Source organism: Aplidium turbinatum, chromosome 8, assembly GCF_918807975.1.
Source record: "Aplidium turbinatum chromosome 8, kaAplTurb1.1, whole genome shotgun sequence".
NCBI lineage: Eukaryota > Metazoa > Chordata > Ascidiacea > Aplousobranchia > Polyclinidae > Aplidium > Aplidium turbinatum.
The window spans coordinates 1,729,851-1,745,969 of NC_137479.1; the positions used below are offsets into that span (position 1 = coordinate 1,729,851).

A 16,119-nucleotide genomic window follows, 5' to 3' on the forward strand; every position below is an offset into this window, starting at 1 on the left:
GCACTTTACTGGGGGCACCTTGCTATGCATTGCGCAAAGTTCACTGCTTGCAGTTTGAGCACTTTGGCATCTGTCTGCAGTTACATATATACCTGATATACATATGGGCAGCCTGTATTAGATTTATGGGTTACATATGGGCAGCCCATATTAGATTTATGGGTTGCATATGGCAGCCCATATTAGATTTATGGGTTACATATGGGCAGCCTGTATTAGACTTATGGGTTACATATAGGCAGCCTACATTAATATGTGGGTTGAATGTGAGCAACCCACATGAAACCCATAAATGAATATGGGCAGCCCATACGGGCTCAATGTGATGCCCGCGGACACAATGTGTATGGGCCCCATATAGGCAGTTCACATGGGGCCTGTACATCAGCCCATATGGGTCCCCATGTGGGGCCCATACGTGCTTGCTGGCTGGGAAGTTATAACGTACTTTTCGGTTTGATCCAACGATCTAAAATTAGGAATTGAAAGTATTGAAATGCTTTCCTTGATAACGACGAGTTGTCAGAGGCCGTTGTTGTTTAAAAACCTTATCACTTTTTAATAATATTCCGTAATAGTTGAACGTTGAAGATACAATATCAACATTTTCATGAGGACGTTAGAATTGCTGTAGTGAAATATCATTTCTTTGACATCATAACTTTTAAGAGATGACGCCAGCACACGCCAAGGCAAGAAATAATAATGTACGTTTTTCAATTAGCATTGTATTCATTATTGTTTTTGCAGATATGTGTTGTTTTCAGCGCTTTACAAAGCAGGCCATGTCAGAAAAGCGGTATAGCCTATATACACTAGAAGCGCAGTAGTAGCCTACTAAAACACAAAGTAGTAATACAAATGAACTATCAATAAAATTGAAAGCAGATGCTTGCCTAGGACAGGACTAGGTTTTATTTTAGGCCATGCTTAACTCCAAGACTTACAGCCATTACAAATTGCATATGACAAAGATCAATGCTAATGATATAGAAAATTTGTTAATAAAAAAGGTAATCAAGAGCTTACAGGAACAACAATTTATTCTAGAAAACTTACCATCAAAAATTGGATTAGCAACTTCTGTGGTGGAGGGAAAATTTGCTTCGTCAGCATCAAACTTGTTGCCGTAGTTTCCAATCGAAACTTCAAATTGAACATTTTCGTATTTTTTATCCATAAGATTTGCACTGAGAAATCCTACGACGAGGCGATAGCAACGACGGCCAAGACGTTTCTAAATAAAATCACCAATTTTGAAAATTGCATCCTAAGTTGTACCTAAAATATTCACCTAAAAAGCTTGATTATTCACAAATGGAGGTGGTAACTTTCGTGATCTCTGAATGCGCGTGAAAGGACAGACAATATCATCAATAGCGCAATCCATTGAATTCCAAACGGTTTACATGGAAAACAAAACACCGCAATGACTGCTCGATGTTTGCCTGATATTTAGTGTGGCCGTTACCAATATCTTGAAGTTAGATTCCTTACAATTTTGAAAAGAAAGAATAAAAACAATGTGGCATTTGTAAGAAATTTTTATTTGTCAGCGATTTCAAAGAAAAGATTATACCTGGGAGCTCACAGATAAAAATGAACCATTCATGAAAAATGCCTCCAAGAAGAAGACTTTATTTATATAAGCTATTGGTTAAATTGTGTACCTTGACAAACAAGGCCAAGATGCACTAATAGTAGAGACAGATCACCTGGGCTGTGTGCTCCGATAACAAAAATATCACACGTAGGCAAGTTTGTTGTCAAGTAACAACTAAATCACATCACATTGCTGAGAATAAACCGCTAGAAGAATGGAGGTGTAAAAAGGCTGATGCCATCCCAAACCAGGATCAATTGCAAAAAATATAAAGTGGCAAAAGTATTTTATTGGGAAAACTGCTACGTTTTCATGGTAAACTACTTTTAACAGAATGGTAATTTTTATACAAGAACAGTTTACAATTGCTTTCTTACAGCTAATAAACACTGTCCGTGTTTATGTTAAGTGTGTAAGAATTACTATCAGTGTGTTTAGAATTTGGCATAAACTGATGGGTTTCCATTTTGTATATCCAAATGTGACAACTGCTGTCGTCTGTCTTGTGTTTTAGAACTTGCAGAAACAGAATTAAAGATCTTTACTCAGCCGAAGCCAAAATTTATGAATGCTGATACGTCTGATACTTAGAATGTGAAGTACTTGGAGGGAGAGTATATGTTCTTCATCGATCAACTGCTTTTCAGGAATCGGTTCACTTCCCTCTTCCTCCAACGTTGCTGTGAGCTCAATCATCGCTCTGCCCCGGTACGCGCAGCCCTCATCCTGGATACACAAAATAAAACCACAATAATGACGCGTTGACAATAATGACGCGTTGATAATAATGACGCGTTGATAATGATGCAAACAACAAAGTAATATGCTTGAAGCAAAACTTGTTTGATTGACTTTCCATCAATCTAGAAATTTAGTGATGTGCTCAACACTGACTTATCCTTGCATCCAAGGCCTATGAGAGGGAGGTACAGAGGGTACGGCGTACCCTTGAGGGCCCAGGCCTGTGTTTGTTGGGGGGCCCAAAATTGTGATTTTATAATTTACGCGCAAAAATGTTTGGTTAAAACCATCCTATACGACAAAATTCAAGCATAAAAGTTGTTATTCTTTAGTCCTGGGAGGGGCCCGTAATGTAGCAAAAGGGCCAGGAAAAGTAATTGAGTGGATTGCAAGCGAATTAGGGGCCCAAAGTGGTGATTTAATGCTTTACGAGCAAAAATGTTCTGCTAAAAGCACCCTAAATTAAATCATAAAAGTTAGTTATTCTCCTGTCCAGGGGGAAGGGGGCATAGTGTAGCAAAACCAGGTTTGAGAAAAAGCCGTATTATAGTTATTTTATTATTTTATTGTTTTTGGAGTTTTTGTGTTTTTCAAAAACTATTGGAAAAAGGTAGCTTCACGCTTATTTCACTTCAAAACGAATTTCGGAGTTGGAGCAGGAGCTGGAGAATATTTTCATAGCAGGAGCGGAGGCGGAGTCAAAAAAGTGACTTCGTTTACCTCTGCTAGGCATGTGGTGAATGCAAAACTTAATGAAGAAAGGTTATTGGTCAGATGATTAATTTGACTCTGTTTTAACAAGATGTTATATGTTTGAGCCTTGGTAGAGAGCTTGACTTGCACACACAATTACACACACAAAAAAAAGGCTGATGAACCAAAAGACACGCCTGAAGAAGTAGATTTTAGTTATTTTATTAGTATACCCCTTTTTAGGAAAAGATACAAGTTTTGCAAAAAACCTAGCTAAACTTATAAAAAGTAAATTTTCATGTGACATTCATTCTGTGTATAAAACATTTAAAGTACACCAGTATTTTCAACTGAAGTAGCCTAACCCCACCCCCCCTTTGCTCTTCTTCAAATGTTAAAGTGCAATTAAAGAGCACATCGCCTTTTGTGAAGCGCGCACTGAAAATGTCTCGATCGACCAATTTAAAATCATCTCTCGAGGCAGATCTGATTTTCAGACTAAGATCACGGAAGCCTTAAGAATCAAACGTAACAATCCATCTCTCAACCGCAGTCGTTCCTTTTGTGTGTGTTCTAATTGTTTGTCCAATGCCTGTAGTTTACACCTCATGTGTTCTGTTTCCAACAGTATAATTTACTCGTAATCATTCTTGTATCATTTGTTCAGTTTGTGCTTTTCAGTCAAGACTGTCGTTACAGTTACAGTGCAAAGTCAAATTTATCTTAAGATTTTTTATTTTTTATGTATATTGCAGATTTAATTCCTGATGAGGATACGTGTCGAAAATGTTTGAGTTATTATGTTATATATTTTGTTTTTAACCGTATGTAATACATTATGTTAAACCCGCTAAGGTTACTTTGTTTTGCTTGTCTGTACACAAAAAAAACAAGAAAAAAAAACTATTAAATCCAACGTTTTCGTCACCACATAGTGTCCTCATCAGGAATAATTAAAGGCTACATCTAAGAGAAATAATTAAATGAATTTGAAAATTTTACAATAAAGCTGTAGACTACAAGCGACACCTCTCAACAGCACCATCAACAACTGACACACGAATTCAATGCAGGATACACAAAATGGCAAGGGATAGATCACATGATATGCACAACACAAATCACTTAATACTAGTTTTATTGCAGCCTGATACTATTATTGTGCACAGAAGTCCAATTCTGCAGTAAAATGTTGTATGGTGTGCAATATACCTAAGAAAACATCACGCGCTTTGCCCAAGACATAGGGGGCCGGAGTGAGAGGGGCCCCCGGAATGACTCTTCTTACCCCTAGTGAAAATTTCTCTCAGAGGCCCTGCTTGCATCTCAATCGCCGTGTGTGCAAGATTATATTTGAGGCACTGCTTTCATTCGACTGAGACTTTGGGAATTGGATTGTCCAAAATGAACCATTTGGTTGGAATTAAATTTTTCACAAAGCAATAAGCAGTGTATATCAAAACATATTTTTAGAATATGATGTCTGAACGTGTGGAAGCTTGACTTATGGTTGAGCTGAAAAAGTCGCATGAAGAAAGCTCATACTCACATATGGTTTTGAATTCTGTTCTGATGAAGAACATGTCTTAAACAAAATCTTCAATATTTTCAGGTTGCACAATGCACAGTTTGGTGCGACAATGCAACTTGCGGTCGACTATGGACACCCACTTGTGGTGGAAGTTGCTTTCACACTCAAGTGGTAAGTTAGCAGGCTAAAATATTTTGAGGGTAAAAAGAAATAAGATAAACTGCAATCGATATGGATGAAAAGCTCTCAAGCTAAGCTTATCATATACAAAGGATGGAACAAAATCATCGAACTGTTACGGCTAGTGCGTCATTACATTAAACCTTTTCGTGATAGCAATAGAAAGTCAAGATTGTCATATCCTTTTACTTGTTTTCAATAACGTCTCCGGAACAAAAAACATAGTCCTAGCAACAATAATCTACAGCACGCTAATGAACGGAGAGATGGCTGAACCTTGAAAGAAAAAGTATCAATAGCCTAATACAAAAAAACTCAATGCCTCGCAAAACATCCAAGCAGAGAAAATCATTGGTAAAGCAGTAGAAACAGTAGTTAGGCTGCTATTCACCTAAAAACCTTAGCAGGTTGTTTCACTCTTAAAGAGATCATCAGAAGGTTCTTATTCAAGTAGAATATATTTGAATAACCTGTCTAAAGTCATCGCCAATATTTGAATAATAACTATTTGAATCGGTGGCGTATATTCCAGGTGTTCAAGGTCTTCATGAAATACTGGTTAAAATCAAAGCCACATCTTTTATCTTGATTATTCAGTTTTTTTGTGACTGTTCATACTACTTTTTTAAATCTATTCTTTACAGTTGACTAACTTCAAGTGTTCTCGTCAAGAAGTTAAAGTGGAAAGTCTTTGTTTCCTTTACCTCTTAATATTCCTCCACGACGAACCAACAAGTTGATACTCCAGACAAAATCAAGTTCAAAACCAGTGCCGGAATCGTGCAACGCCGTCCCAGGCACACATCTCTATATGAAAACGCCAATTAGCCAACCACATACTAGAACGGACAAGGCCCAGCATAAAAACGCCTGGTTTCCTTTTGTCAAGAATCGGAGCCCGAAAGGTTTGAAAAATGAGCAAGGCTCCAATACAGACTCTATGCCTATTGGCATACAGATAAAAATGCTATCTCTAAACATTGAAGGCATATCACTGCCAAACTACGAATATCTGTCCAGAATATTGCGAGAACACAAAGTCGACATCGTATTATTACAACAAACTCACCTAACAGAGAAAGATGTTCCATCACGGAGCAGAATACCAGGATACACACTTATATCCACAGTCCACTAAAACAATACGTCATCTTACCCTATGCAAACGGTCCTACAAACGTGACCAAGCGAGACGCTACTACATCTCCAAGCCACATTGAGATGACAACGATCCAAATAAACAACGTTTCCATCGCCAACATTTACAATCCATCAAACATAAACTGGCTGACAACCCTTGAACCACCCAGCGATAGATACCGGGAATTTCAACAGCCACCATCAGGACTGGGGTTATGAAGTTAACGACACGGCAGGAAACATGCTCAGCAAACGGTTAATATGTTTAAATCTTTATTTAAACTAACAGTACAGAAAACGACAACTTCGAACCCCTCTCACTATCCAAAGAAATAAGAATTTTCTTACTGACAACATAGACCAGTCTTGATAAACATCTGACTACAAGTATCAATTATTAATTCCATTCTCAAAAACAGATGGAAGTTTCGTCGGGCAAACTAGAATGATTTAAAACTGCAGTAGACCAATGTCACAATCAAGGTGCAATGCCTCGCGATGGCTTGCTTTGTATCTTCAACGAGCGTGTTGTTTTGGTTGTAGAATTCTGGTGCGATGTGTTATTATCGGTTATGACCTGAAGTAACCTCTGATTACGAAATCTGTATTATGTAAAATGTGTTTTCTGGAATCATTTTCCCTACGTGACCTTCTAGAGACTTCTGTTGTTTACATTTAAATGCTGCTTGATAGAACAATGGTTTTTATGATGTAACCTTACGTAACCTTCTCGAAGTTACTGGACTGAACAACCAACTATAAATAGTGGTGTAGTTTGTGTCATGTTTATTATTATTATTATGAGTTGATTATGAGAGTTGTGCTATGAGTTGTGGATTGGTAGTTGATGCAGAAATTATTGGTGATTGAGACTTGAAGTAATTGAATACAAGTAGATGAGAATTGGTGCTGATATAAATTGTGTTCGAAATTAGAGTTATTTGAGAAGCCGTTCGTTAAAGTTCTTCAAGAAGTCAGATTATCATTTCACTAGTAGAATTATTCGACATTTAATTGACTGCTTTTCGGTTTGACCCATTAAACTACGTCATTGAACCTTTCCAAGTCTTTTTCCTGGTAAGAGATAGAAAGAAATCGTGACAACCAAAACTGTAATCATTCCGCCCACCAGCGAAAATATCCCGAGATGTCACAAGTTAATTCTAAAGAACACTGGCAACCACATCCCAAGAGGAGTACAGAAGCAATATACCAGAATGAACAAACGATAGCGAAACTCTTCTAAAAAACTAGCCTACCAACAAAGTAGCAACATCCACACTGCTACAGAATTAATGAATTCTCTCAGTAAGGATAGAAAAGACCGGTGCATTAAAACGATGCAAAAAATGTAATTCAAGCGCTCTAGCCAGGAAACGTGGAACTACTGAAGAAACTTCATCCGTCCTCTAATAAAACATCAACTACATCACCACCCATTACTGCAAACAAAATTGTTAAACACATCACACAGTACTCACACCCTCAACAATAAATTCAAAAGCAAGATAAGGAAACAATACCAGGAGCTGTATAATTACTATTCGTAATACGATGATGACCTCACATCACCAATTCCCCTATTTGAAATCAAAATAGCCATTTAAAAGCATAAAATCAAGACGAGCAGTAAGAGTCGACGGAATTTACCTCGAAATGCTTAAAAACCTGGGAGACAAGAGCTTACACTGGATCGCCACAGCTTTCACCAACATTTTAAACAAAGGAAAATTCCCATCAACATGGAAGACAGCCAAAGTTATTTCAATACTAAAACATGGCAAAGACCCAAACAACCCTATAAGTTACAGACCAATATCTATTCTATGCTGCACCTTTAAACTACTTGAAAGAATCATTTTCAACAGAATCAACCCGATAATTGAACTTTTTGTCCCTCAGAACAAGCAAGTTTTAGAGCACAACACAGCACCAAAAAATAAAAATTCTAACAACGGTCCAATCCAAGGGGATCTGGTTTTTACCTCCCTTGAACAGTAGCGATGACTCAGTTGAACCGAACCCAGGCCTTTTCTAAATTAAGGTAAACTATATGTGGTTGAACTTTGCTGAAAAAGTGAACACTCAACAAAATGGACACGCTGCGCCACTAGTTTGAATATAATCTAATCAAAATTATATTCAAATATTATTCTATTTGTATGAGAACCTTCTGATGATATCACTAGGGATGAACCAGCCTGTAAGGTATTCAGGTGAATAATAACAACATTTGTTATTAGTAGGGCGATTTTTTGTCACTAAAGTTACTTTTTTTTAGTTGTACCAATTAACAAAAGAAATGTAGAACCAAAGTTTCATGGTTGTGGGGTCAATATTTAAAAGTTATAAAGTTACCAAAAGTCACTTTTTGTGTTTTTAGGTTACTTTTCATTTGTTAAGTCACTTTATTTTGAATACTTCTTTGCCTAATTCCTTTATTCATTTATTTTTCATTGCTACTGGACATATGAATTTACATTCTATGTAATGCCAAGACTTTTAATATATCTTCTACTATGGTACGGATTTTAGGTTCGCACGAGCCCATGCTTGTTCGCATCGCGTGTATTCCCAAAATGTGGTAAACGTGAAGTAATTTTTTTGGATGAAACAAATTAACAAATTGTGTTAACTATATTTAACCACTTGTTTTACCTGCAACAGCTAAAGTGTTTGATTGACAGAAACTTCCTGCCAGAGAATGTAAAACATTACATTTATGTATAATTTGAATGTGTAATTATGATTTGAGTACAAATTTAAACTAATTTAGATGCTTTTTTATGTTGAATTGCTGCCATTTCTTTCGCTTTCTTGTTTTTGTTAAATAAAGTTACTTTTTTGCAAAAATAAGTCACTGTTTTGAGTTTTTTAGGTTACAAAAAAATTGCCCTAGTTATTAGGTTAGTGATATATATTTTTGATTTTTTTTAAATAATTATTTATATGAAGAACTTCTTCGTTTGAATTTCTGGAGCAAAGGGTAAACGTATCATGTTACTATGAGTATACTAATACATAGTATACTAATATATATATGTAATATATATGTATATATATATATATATGTATATATGTATATATATGTAATATAATATATATGAGTATACTAATACATATATTTTGTTTGCAAGGGAAAAATCCAAAAGAGCGAAATACTTGTGGATATTACTAAGCACGCTACATAACAGCCGCTTGGTTGACGTACACACAAGTGCTTACTTTTCCGAGGTTGAGTGCTGCTAGACTGTCACTAATCTCAGAGAACTCTCTGGGAGATCCATAAAAGTTCACGAACGTCGGTCCGAAGGTTGGAAGGAAACCTAAACATGTTTGTGTTCGAGTAGCCATGGCAACTAGTTTTTGACGGACATCTTTCGATAAAAACTAATGTCGTAACAATGCAAGGCAAAATCGTTAGTCTAAAACTCTAAAAGATATAACCAATGACCTAGGGTGATTTAAAAAGTATTAGAGTTAAAAATCAACTATGAGAAGGCATGAGGTTATACCAGCTCCGGCAGAATTCTCTCCAGTTGCAGATATTCTGGACATTGGTATGATAGCCGTTCCTATCGGGTCATCTGAACTAAAGCGGTCCCTGCAATAGATACCTTGTGCAATATGATGAAACGTCATATATGATAGTTGTCAGGGGCGTTGACAGGGGGGTGTAGAACTTGTAGGTGGTACTTTTGGACCCGGCCCGCAATATTTTAGGGGCCCGGATTTAAAAAATTTCCAGCGACTTCAAACATTATCAAGATCTTAATATAATTAGATCTAAATGAATTGCCATCAGAGGTTAAAACAGCCCTTTCAGCTGTCAGATGGTAAAGTACCGGGCCCCCTTATGGGTACCGGGCCCACTTCAGCTTTCTGGTGGTAAAATAGCCACTTCTGCCACTAAACAGTAAAATAAGAATTTAGTCTAGTAGTGATTTCCTTAACCACAAATATTATCCCAAACACGAATTTCAAAATAAACCGGCTAATATTAGTTCAAACTCAAAAACTGAAATGGCACAGGTAGGAAGATTACTATCCCTATTTCTGCACTAAAAATTAGACCAAAACTCCTTTTCCGATTGTATCTAGGCCCAAACACTTTTCCGAAATCAAATTGAAAACTGTCTGCAGTGCTGTAAATTCTCTTCTGGTGAGCCCAAAATGACCAGTGAAACATCAATGGAATCGGAAAGTAATACTCTAACGCCATGAAGTTCAAGAAAGCAACCGCTAGATAGAGATAGTAAGTTTTGCGGTTCAGGAAATTTTAAGATTGCGCAAGATTTGTTAAATGACATCAATAAAAGTTTGTGCACAAGCTTTATATTCATAACTTTGTCAATGAAGGGGGCCCGAAAATAAATTTGTACCGGGCCCAAGAAATCCTGTCAACGGCCCTGATAGTTGTCATAATCAATATGCGAAGCCTCACGACAGGCTACATTATGTCTTGACCGACCGTACTGTTTGAATTGTAAAATTCTTGTACGATATGTTATTATCGGTTACTGTCCTATAGTGACCTTTGATTGCGAAATCTTTACATGTAACGTATTTCTAGAAGTTTCGTTGCACGTGCAAGTCTGGAAGCTTCTTCAGCTTGCTTCTCAGGATTTGCCAAGTGTAGGGTTTTATGAACTCACAAAGATGTTTACGTGTAGTAAAACTTGACAGAACAATGAGTTCTTATGATGTAACATTATTGTACCTTCTCGAAGTTATTGGACCAAACAAATCTGCTATAAATAGTGGAGTAATTTGCGTAAAGTTATTGTAGTAGATGGTAATATGGAGGTAACGATTATAGTGAGATTATTGTTGATAGAGAGTTGAAGTTATTAAATACGTGTAGATGAGATTTGGTGCTGTTATAAACTGTGATCGAAATTAGAGTTATATGAGAAGCTGTGAGTGAATTACGTTAAAGTCGATTAAGAGTTACAAGCGTTGGAATCTATTGCTGTTCACTGTTACTTTGATATTTGTTGGAAGTGTTGAGCCGTTCATTAAAGTCCTTCAATGATTTTTAATTATCCTCTCATTGGTAGAACTATTCGACCATCTAATTGACTGCTTTTCGGTGATATCCCATTAATTACGTCATTAATCCTTTACAAGTCTCTTTCCTGGTAAGAATCGTGACAAAAGCGTTGAAAATAACTGCATTTCTCAATCGATAATGTTTCAAACTAGAGTTTGAGAGCTGGTGAGTCATGTGCATCCTCAACATGAGCACGACAGTTTCTTTTGATTATTGTCATTGATAAAAGTTGGATGAGGTATTGCCAGGCATTTAGTTAAATTACATGATATAAGTTCTTCTGGTACAAACTAAGCTGAACTATCACAAGATGTGTAAGGTGATATTCCGCATTCATTTTGACGTTTCGTCAATCAGACACGACTGACTTCTTCAAGGGGCTATATTAGGTAGTGACTACCTGTCTAGCATGGTAAACACAGGACCACGTTGCTGTAAACCAACCAAACATGCAAATGAAATTCAACTTCCGAACAAAAATCATCGCGCACAAATGTTGAAACTAGAAAAAAAGGGTTTAAATGTTATCAACCAACAAGAAACTTAAATAACAGCAGAGCGAAGAGAAAATAAACTGTATGAGTCATGAAAAATCAAATTGTATAACGTACCATTGCAGGGGTCACCAACCTTTTTTGCATGCCGGCCACTTTGGCACTAAGGAAAGCTGTGGCGGGCTGCACTAATAAAATTTTTAGTATGTTCACTCTTATGCTAGAAAAGAACGCATTTCTTAACCAGTATCCAGCGTTACATGTTGTCATTATTTATCTTATAATACCGCAGCAACAAAATTAGTCGAACAACGCTACTGCCAGGCCAAGCTCCTTTAACAACACTTTTGACTTCTTTGACAATGCCGAATAAACGAGGCCACTTGTTTTGCGCACTTGTAACAAGGCGAGCGGTTTCATCAGAATATTCATCGCCAAGCAAGAGTGGTGTTGTCACTTCGCTTCGCAAAAGATATCTTGCAATTAACAGTTTCAGTAAACAAGGAAATGTTTGACGCATCGCAATACAGGCACAATAGTGACCTGCAAACATATCAGCGAAAAATAGGCTCCAATAAAAAGGAAAAAAACAGGCACCATGAAACAAACGCTTGTGGAAACCACCGAAAAAACGTATCTATCGTAACTCATGAACAGTGTTCCCTCTAAAAAACCAATGAGTTGGTTTTTCATCCTTTTTGTCAGAGTCTATAAAACCGTTTTTTTTTTATTATTAGACATTACTGTCACTTGCGGTGCTTATCAGCATGGCAAGAATTGTTGATTAACAATTACATTTTGCAGTACTAAGCTGAATATTTTTATAATACAAGGTAAAGGGGGTCCCATACTTAATTCAAGTGTCGGGTATGAGAAGATAAGGTTCTCATTGTACTAAGCCTTCGGCACTAAGGAGAGTAGGGTGGCCAGTTCCTTTCTCTCGGCCGCCTTTACTTCAGCAACTACGCCACCCAATTTATTACACCCTGGGTAGAGGTGAGCGGTGTTTTCAACAACCAGCTGAAGCCGGCATTCGAACCAGCTTTGCATAATTGGAAAGCCAACGCCTTATCCGTTGCGCTACCCCACTTTTCATAATACAGCCAGAAAAAGTTTTTAAATTGATATATAATATTTTGCAAATTTGTTATAAATTGAGTTGGCACACCGACCTATTTTACCAACAAAAACTTGCATAAAAGGAACATTGCTCGTGAAACACAATAACGGTGGAACGCACACTAGTGTTTACATGACATTTACAAACTTAAAATAAGTAACCCTATAGCCTACTCACAGACAATTTTGAAATTCGAAAACAGATGTTTTAATCAACCACTGGGACAGTGGGGCAGCGATGAACAAACGGGATTGAAATTCGAAAGCAGAAGTTTTAATCAACCACTGGGACAAATGTGGAGCATTTGTCCTGGACATCGCATTGGAATAACTTTAAGCGACCCTCACCTAGAACTACAATCTGATTGGTCGGTCGGTGGAATCGTATGCAAAGCGAAAATATGCTTCACGGAAAGTATTGCTCTTTAACACTTTCATGCTCTTTAACTCCCCAAGAAAAGTATTTTTGATTGTACTTGTATGCTGATGCCTTTCGCGGGCCGCACATAACAGCGTGGCGGGTCGCATGCGGCCCGCGGGCCGCCAGTTGGTGACCCCTGTACCATTGCATAGTTGTCAATCAGCATGTAACCAATTTAAATACATAAGACAAGCACTTACAATAGTTTTTTATAAATAGTAGGAATTTAATCAACATAATTAATAATAATTAATGATGATTTTGTTTGAGAATTATTAAAATAAAGTTCAACCAGCTTCATGTTTAAAAAGAATATATATTTCGCTACATAATGAGCATCTTCAGTATATATTCTTTTTAAACATGAGGCTGGTTGAACTTTATTTTAATAATTCTCAAACAAAATTTTCGATGTGATCAAGTCAACCGCTTCTTGCTGACGGCGTGCCAGGGTTAGGTCTCGGTGTCTCAGAAGACATTCACTTTATTAATTAATGATGATTAATTGATTAATAATAACACTGGTCAACAAAAAATTTGTTGCATTTCCAAATTCACTTGGTCTTGGGTAATTTTGGGGAGCTGAGTCCAAATATGACGTTATTTTTGGTCTAGAAGCTCTAGATTTTTTGCAAATTTTGATTTTTCCTTTTTTTGAGTAAAAACTAAATATTTTCAAAAAAAATAATATTTTGATAAATAGGAAAAAAAACATCTTTTACGACTGAAATAACTGCTTAACTGTTTTGTCTATAGCTTAGATCTATACTTACTGATAGGAATGCACCGAAATATTTAAAAAAACATTACAAAATCATTCGAAAAGCGTCGTAAACAAAATTTCAAAAACTATATAGGCTATATACATAACAAACGAATCATTTTCACAACTACAGTGGTAACCATGCCACTGCATGCAGACCTATTGCAATTACAAGCATAAATAAGCTCCTTTATAAGTTCCTCTGAAAAAAAAAGACATAAACATTTCATCTCGTTTCCTGAAAAACGAAACCTTGGTGGAACAGTCCAATACGTGCTTTTCACTAAGCCTTGATGCTAAAAGCTCAGCAGCTTGCTTGGATAAGTCCAAGTCTCGTACCAAGTCATTTAGTTCGACTGATTAAATTTCTGAATGGTTTCAGAATTAGAGCCTTCTGAGTCTGCATCTGCTTCCTTAGTATACTCGCATTCCATACTACCGTGGTACATCTCAGAGTCTGTTTCTTCATCATCGGAGGATGCAAAACCATTAAATACTGGAGGTGGAAACGTTTCAGAGTGAAGGACCAGTCGAATGGCGGAAGGAATATTTGGATAAGAAATGTTTTGTCTGTTTTTCCTGGTGTTTGTCTGTTTTCTCTGGTTTTCCTTGGTGTTAATCAAACAAAAGTAACAATCAGTGCAGTGGTCCTTCGGTTCACGCCACACCATAGGGACACCAAAAGGAAGTCCGTTACATGTTTTCTTTGTCCAGTCTTTAAGCATTTCTTCGCAATTATGGCAGACAATATGTGGAGCCCATTTCTTCTCTTGATCTACCAGAGGAACTTGAAAATAAGCTTTGTAGGCCCGCTTCACGAATGGCGTTATATTTCGTCTCTGACGAGGGAATGAGTATATGCCACAAATATAACAAAAAGAATCAACTTCTTTTTGGCATTTGTAAAACCAATCATCGTATCGCTGTAAATCGAGGTTAACTGCCGTGGTAACTAGAACTAAATAGTTGGAATTTTGTTTTAAATTTCAGACCAAATGCTGCAAGCCTCAAAATATCCACTGGTGCATTGCATAAAAACTAGAGCTTGCAGAAAAAATCTGATTGCAGATTTGGAATCAATGGCTAAAACTCATTTGGAATCGATCAAAAAATCTCCTGCAACAAGAATTTTCTTTTTGTTGACCAGTGTAATTGATCATCATAATTAATCTTCATTTATAGTTTCATATATTCAATGTACCGAAGATTTAACATTATAAAATCACAAAAGTTCTGAGCCTACTGTAATAATCAAGTTATCTACAAATGCAACAAGCTCTTTTGTGTCAAACGTGCCGCATTCTAAACTTTTGAAGCCAGCCTGCTCATTAAAGAAGTGTTTTGCGTGCAAGCATCACAACAATAACCTACCAATCACTGATGGTAAACTTTATTGCGTCACACATAGATGGAAACTTAATCGGGAGATTCAGTTGTTCGTCCCATTGAGGATCGTTCCGTCCTTCGATTACGCTTGTTCTGATTTTCTTTCCGGCAAATCTAATATAACATAAAAGATTGAAAATATTTTTTTATCGAACAAAATAGCCAAAACATCATGAGGTAGCCGTTTCTTCTTCATGCGAAAAGAACAAACAAAATTGGTCTATATAACCTCCGGTCGTCGTTAGCTTGTCCAACATCATATTTTTCCTCTTTTGGGATTCTCGAAGTTGGTTCATGAGGTTTGCTAAAAAAAGGTTTTAATCTTCCTCAACGCTGTATCTCGTATCTTAGATATACAGTATGTTGCTCTCAATCTTTGCATAACAGCTAGTTTCAACACCACCCTACTGAGGCGCAGTCGAGTAGGCCTACATTTATTATCATATCATCATTGAAATTCGGTTTTGGAGATGGCCGATTCTTTCCTTGCAGCGATTGTCGCCACAATTTTCTCCATTGCATGTTCCTCCAGTCTGACCATGTCTGCCTCTTTCTTCATGTTCTTTCCATATTGCAATATTTTTGGTTGTCTCCGCTTCCTCTTCGCATCTACATAATTTCAAAGCCATTTGAGCACTTTCTTTCTCCCTCTTTAGCACATGGCCATACCATCTTACTCCTTTTGCCCTTGCAAGTTGTTCAATAGTCTCCTTTATCTCGAGCATATCCACCATTTCTTGTTTTCCTTCTTGTTATTATCCCACACATTGCTTTCACTGTGTTATTGTAGTATTCTAATATTTGAGATCACAAAGACATCAACTCTAAATTGTTAAAAAAGTAGGAGCTACCGCATTGTATATTGCTTGACGCTGGAGTAGCCTAAATATTTGTAAATATTAGATGAAGGACAGGTAGGCTACTGCTTTCTCGATTGGTTGCACTTCCATTTAAACGTCGTAAAAACGAATCACTGAATTCACGACTTTTTACAG

General features: G+C 36.9%; 1 protein-coding gene across 6 annotated transcripts in view; it reads right to left on the bottom strand.

The window, feature by feature from the left end:
* Positions 1-16,119, bottom strand: part of LOC145775695 (myoferlin-like) — a 213,718-nt gene that overhangs the window by 167,687 nt on the left and 29,912 nt on the right. For 5 of the 6 annotated variants that reach the window (XR_014290170.1, XM_082587040.1, XM_082587039.1 and 2 more), the window contains exons 8-12: positions 15,110-15,238; positions 9,404-9,492; positions 9,114-9,214; positions 2,207-2,329; positions 1,060-1,237 (exon numbers count right to left, since the gene is read on the bottom strand). Coding sequence is in view for 5 of the 6 variants with exons in the window: in XM_082587040.1 (XP_082443166.1) it covers positions 1,060-1,237; positions 2,207-2,329; positions 9,114-9,214; positions 9,404-9,492; positions 15,110-15,238 (620 nt within the window). In the remaining variant the exon portion in view is untranslated. Of the gene's footprint in view, positions 1-1,059; positions 1,238-2,206; positions 2,330-9,113; positions 9,215-9,403; positions 9,493-11,341; positions 11,444-15,109; positions 15,239-16,119 lie in introns of those variants that run through there. The other variant, XM_082587043.1, reaches the window with a different exon arrangement.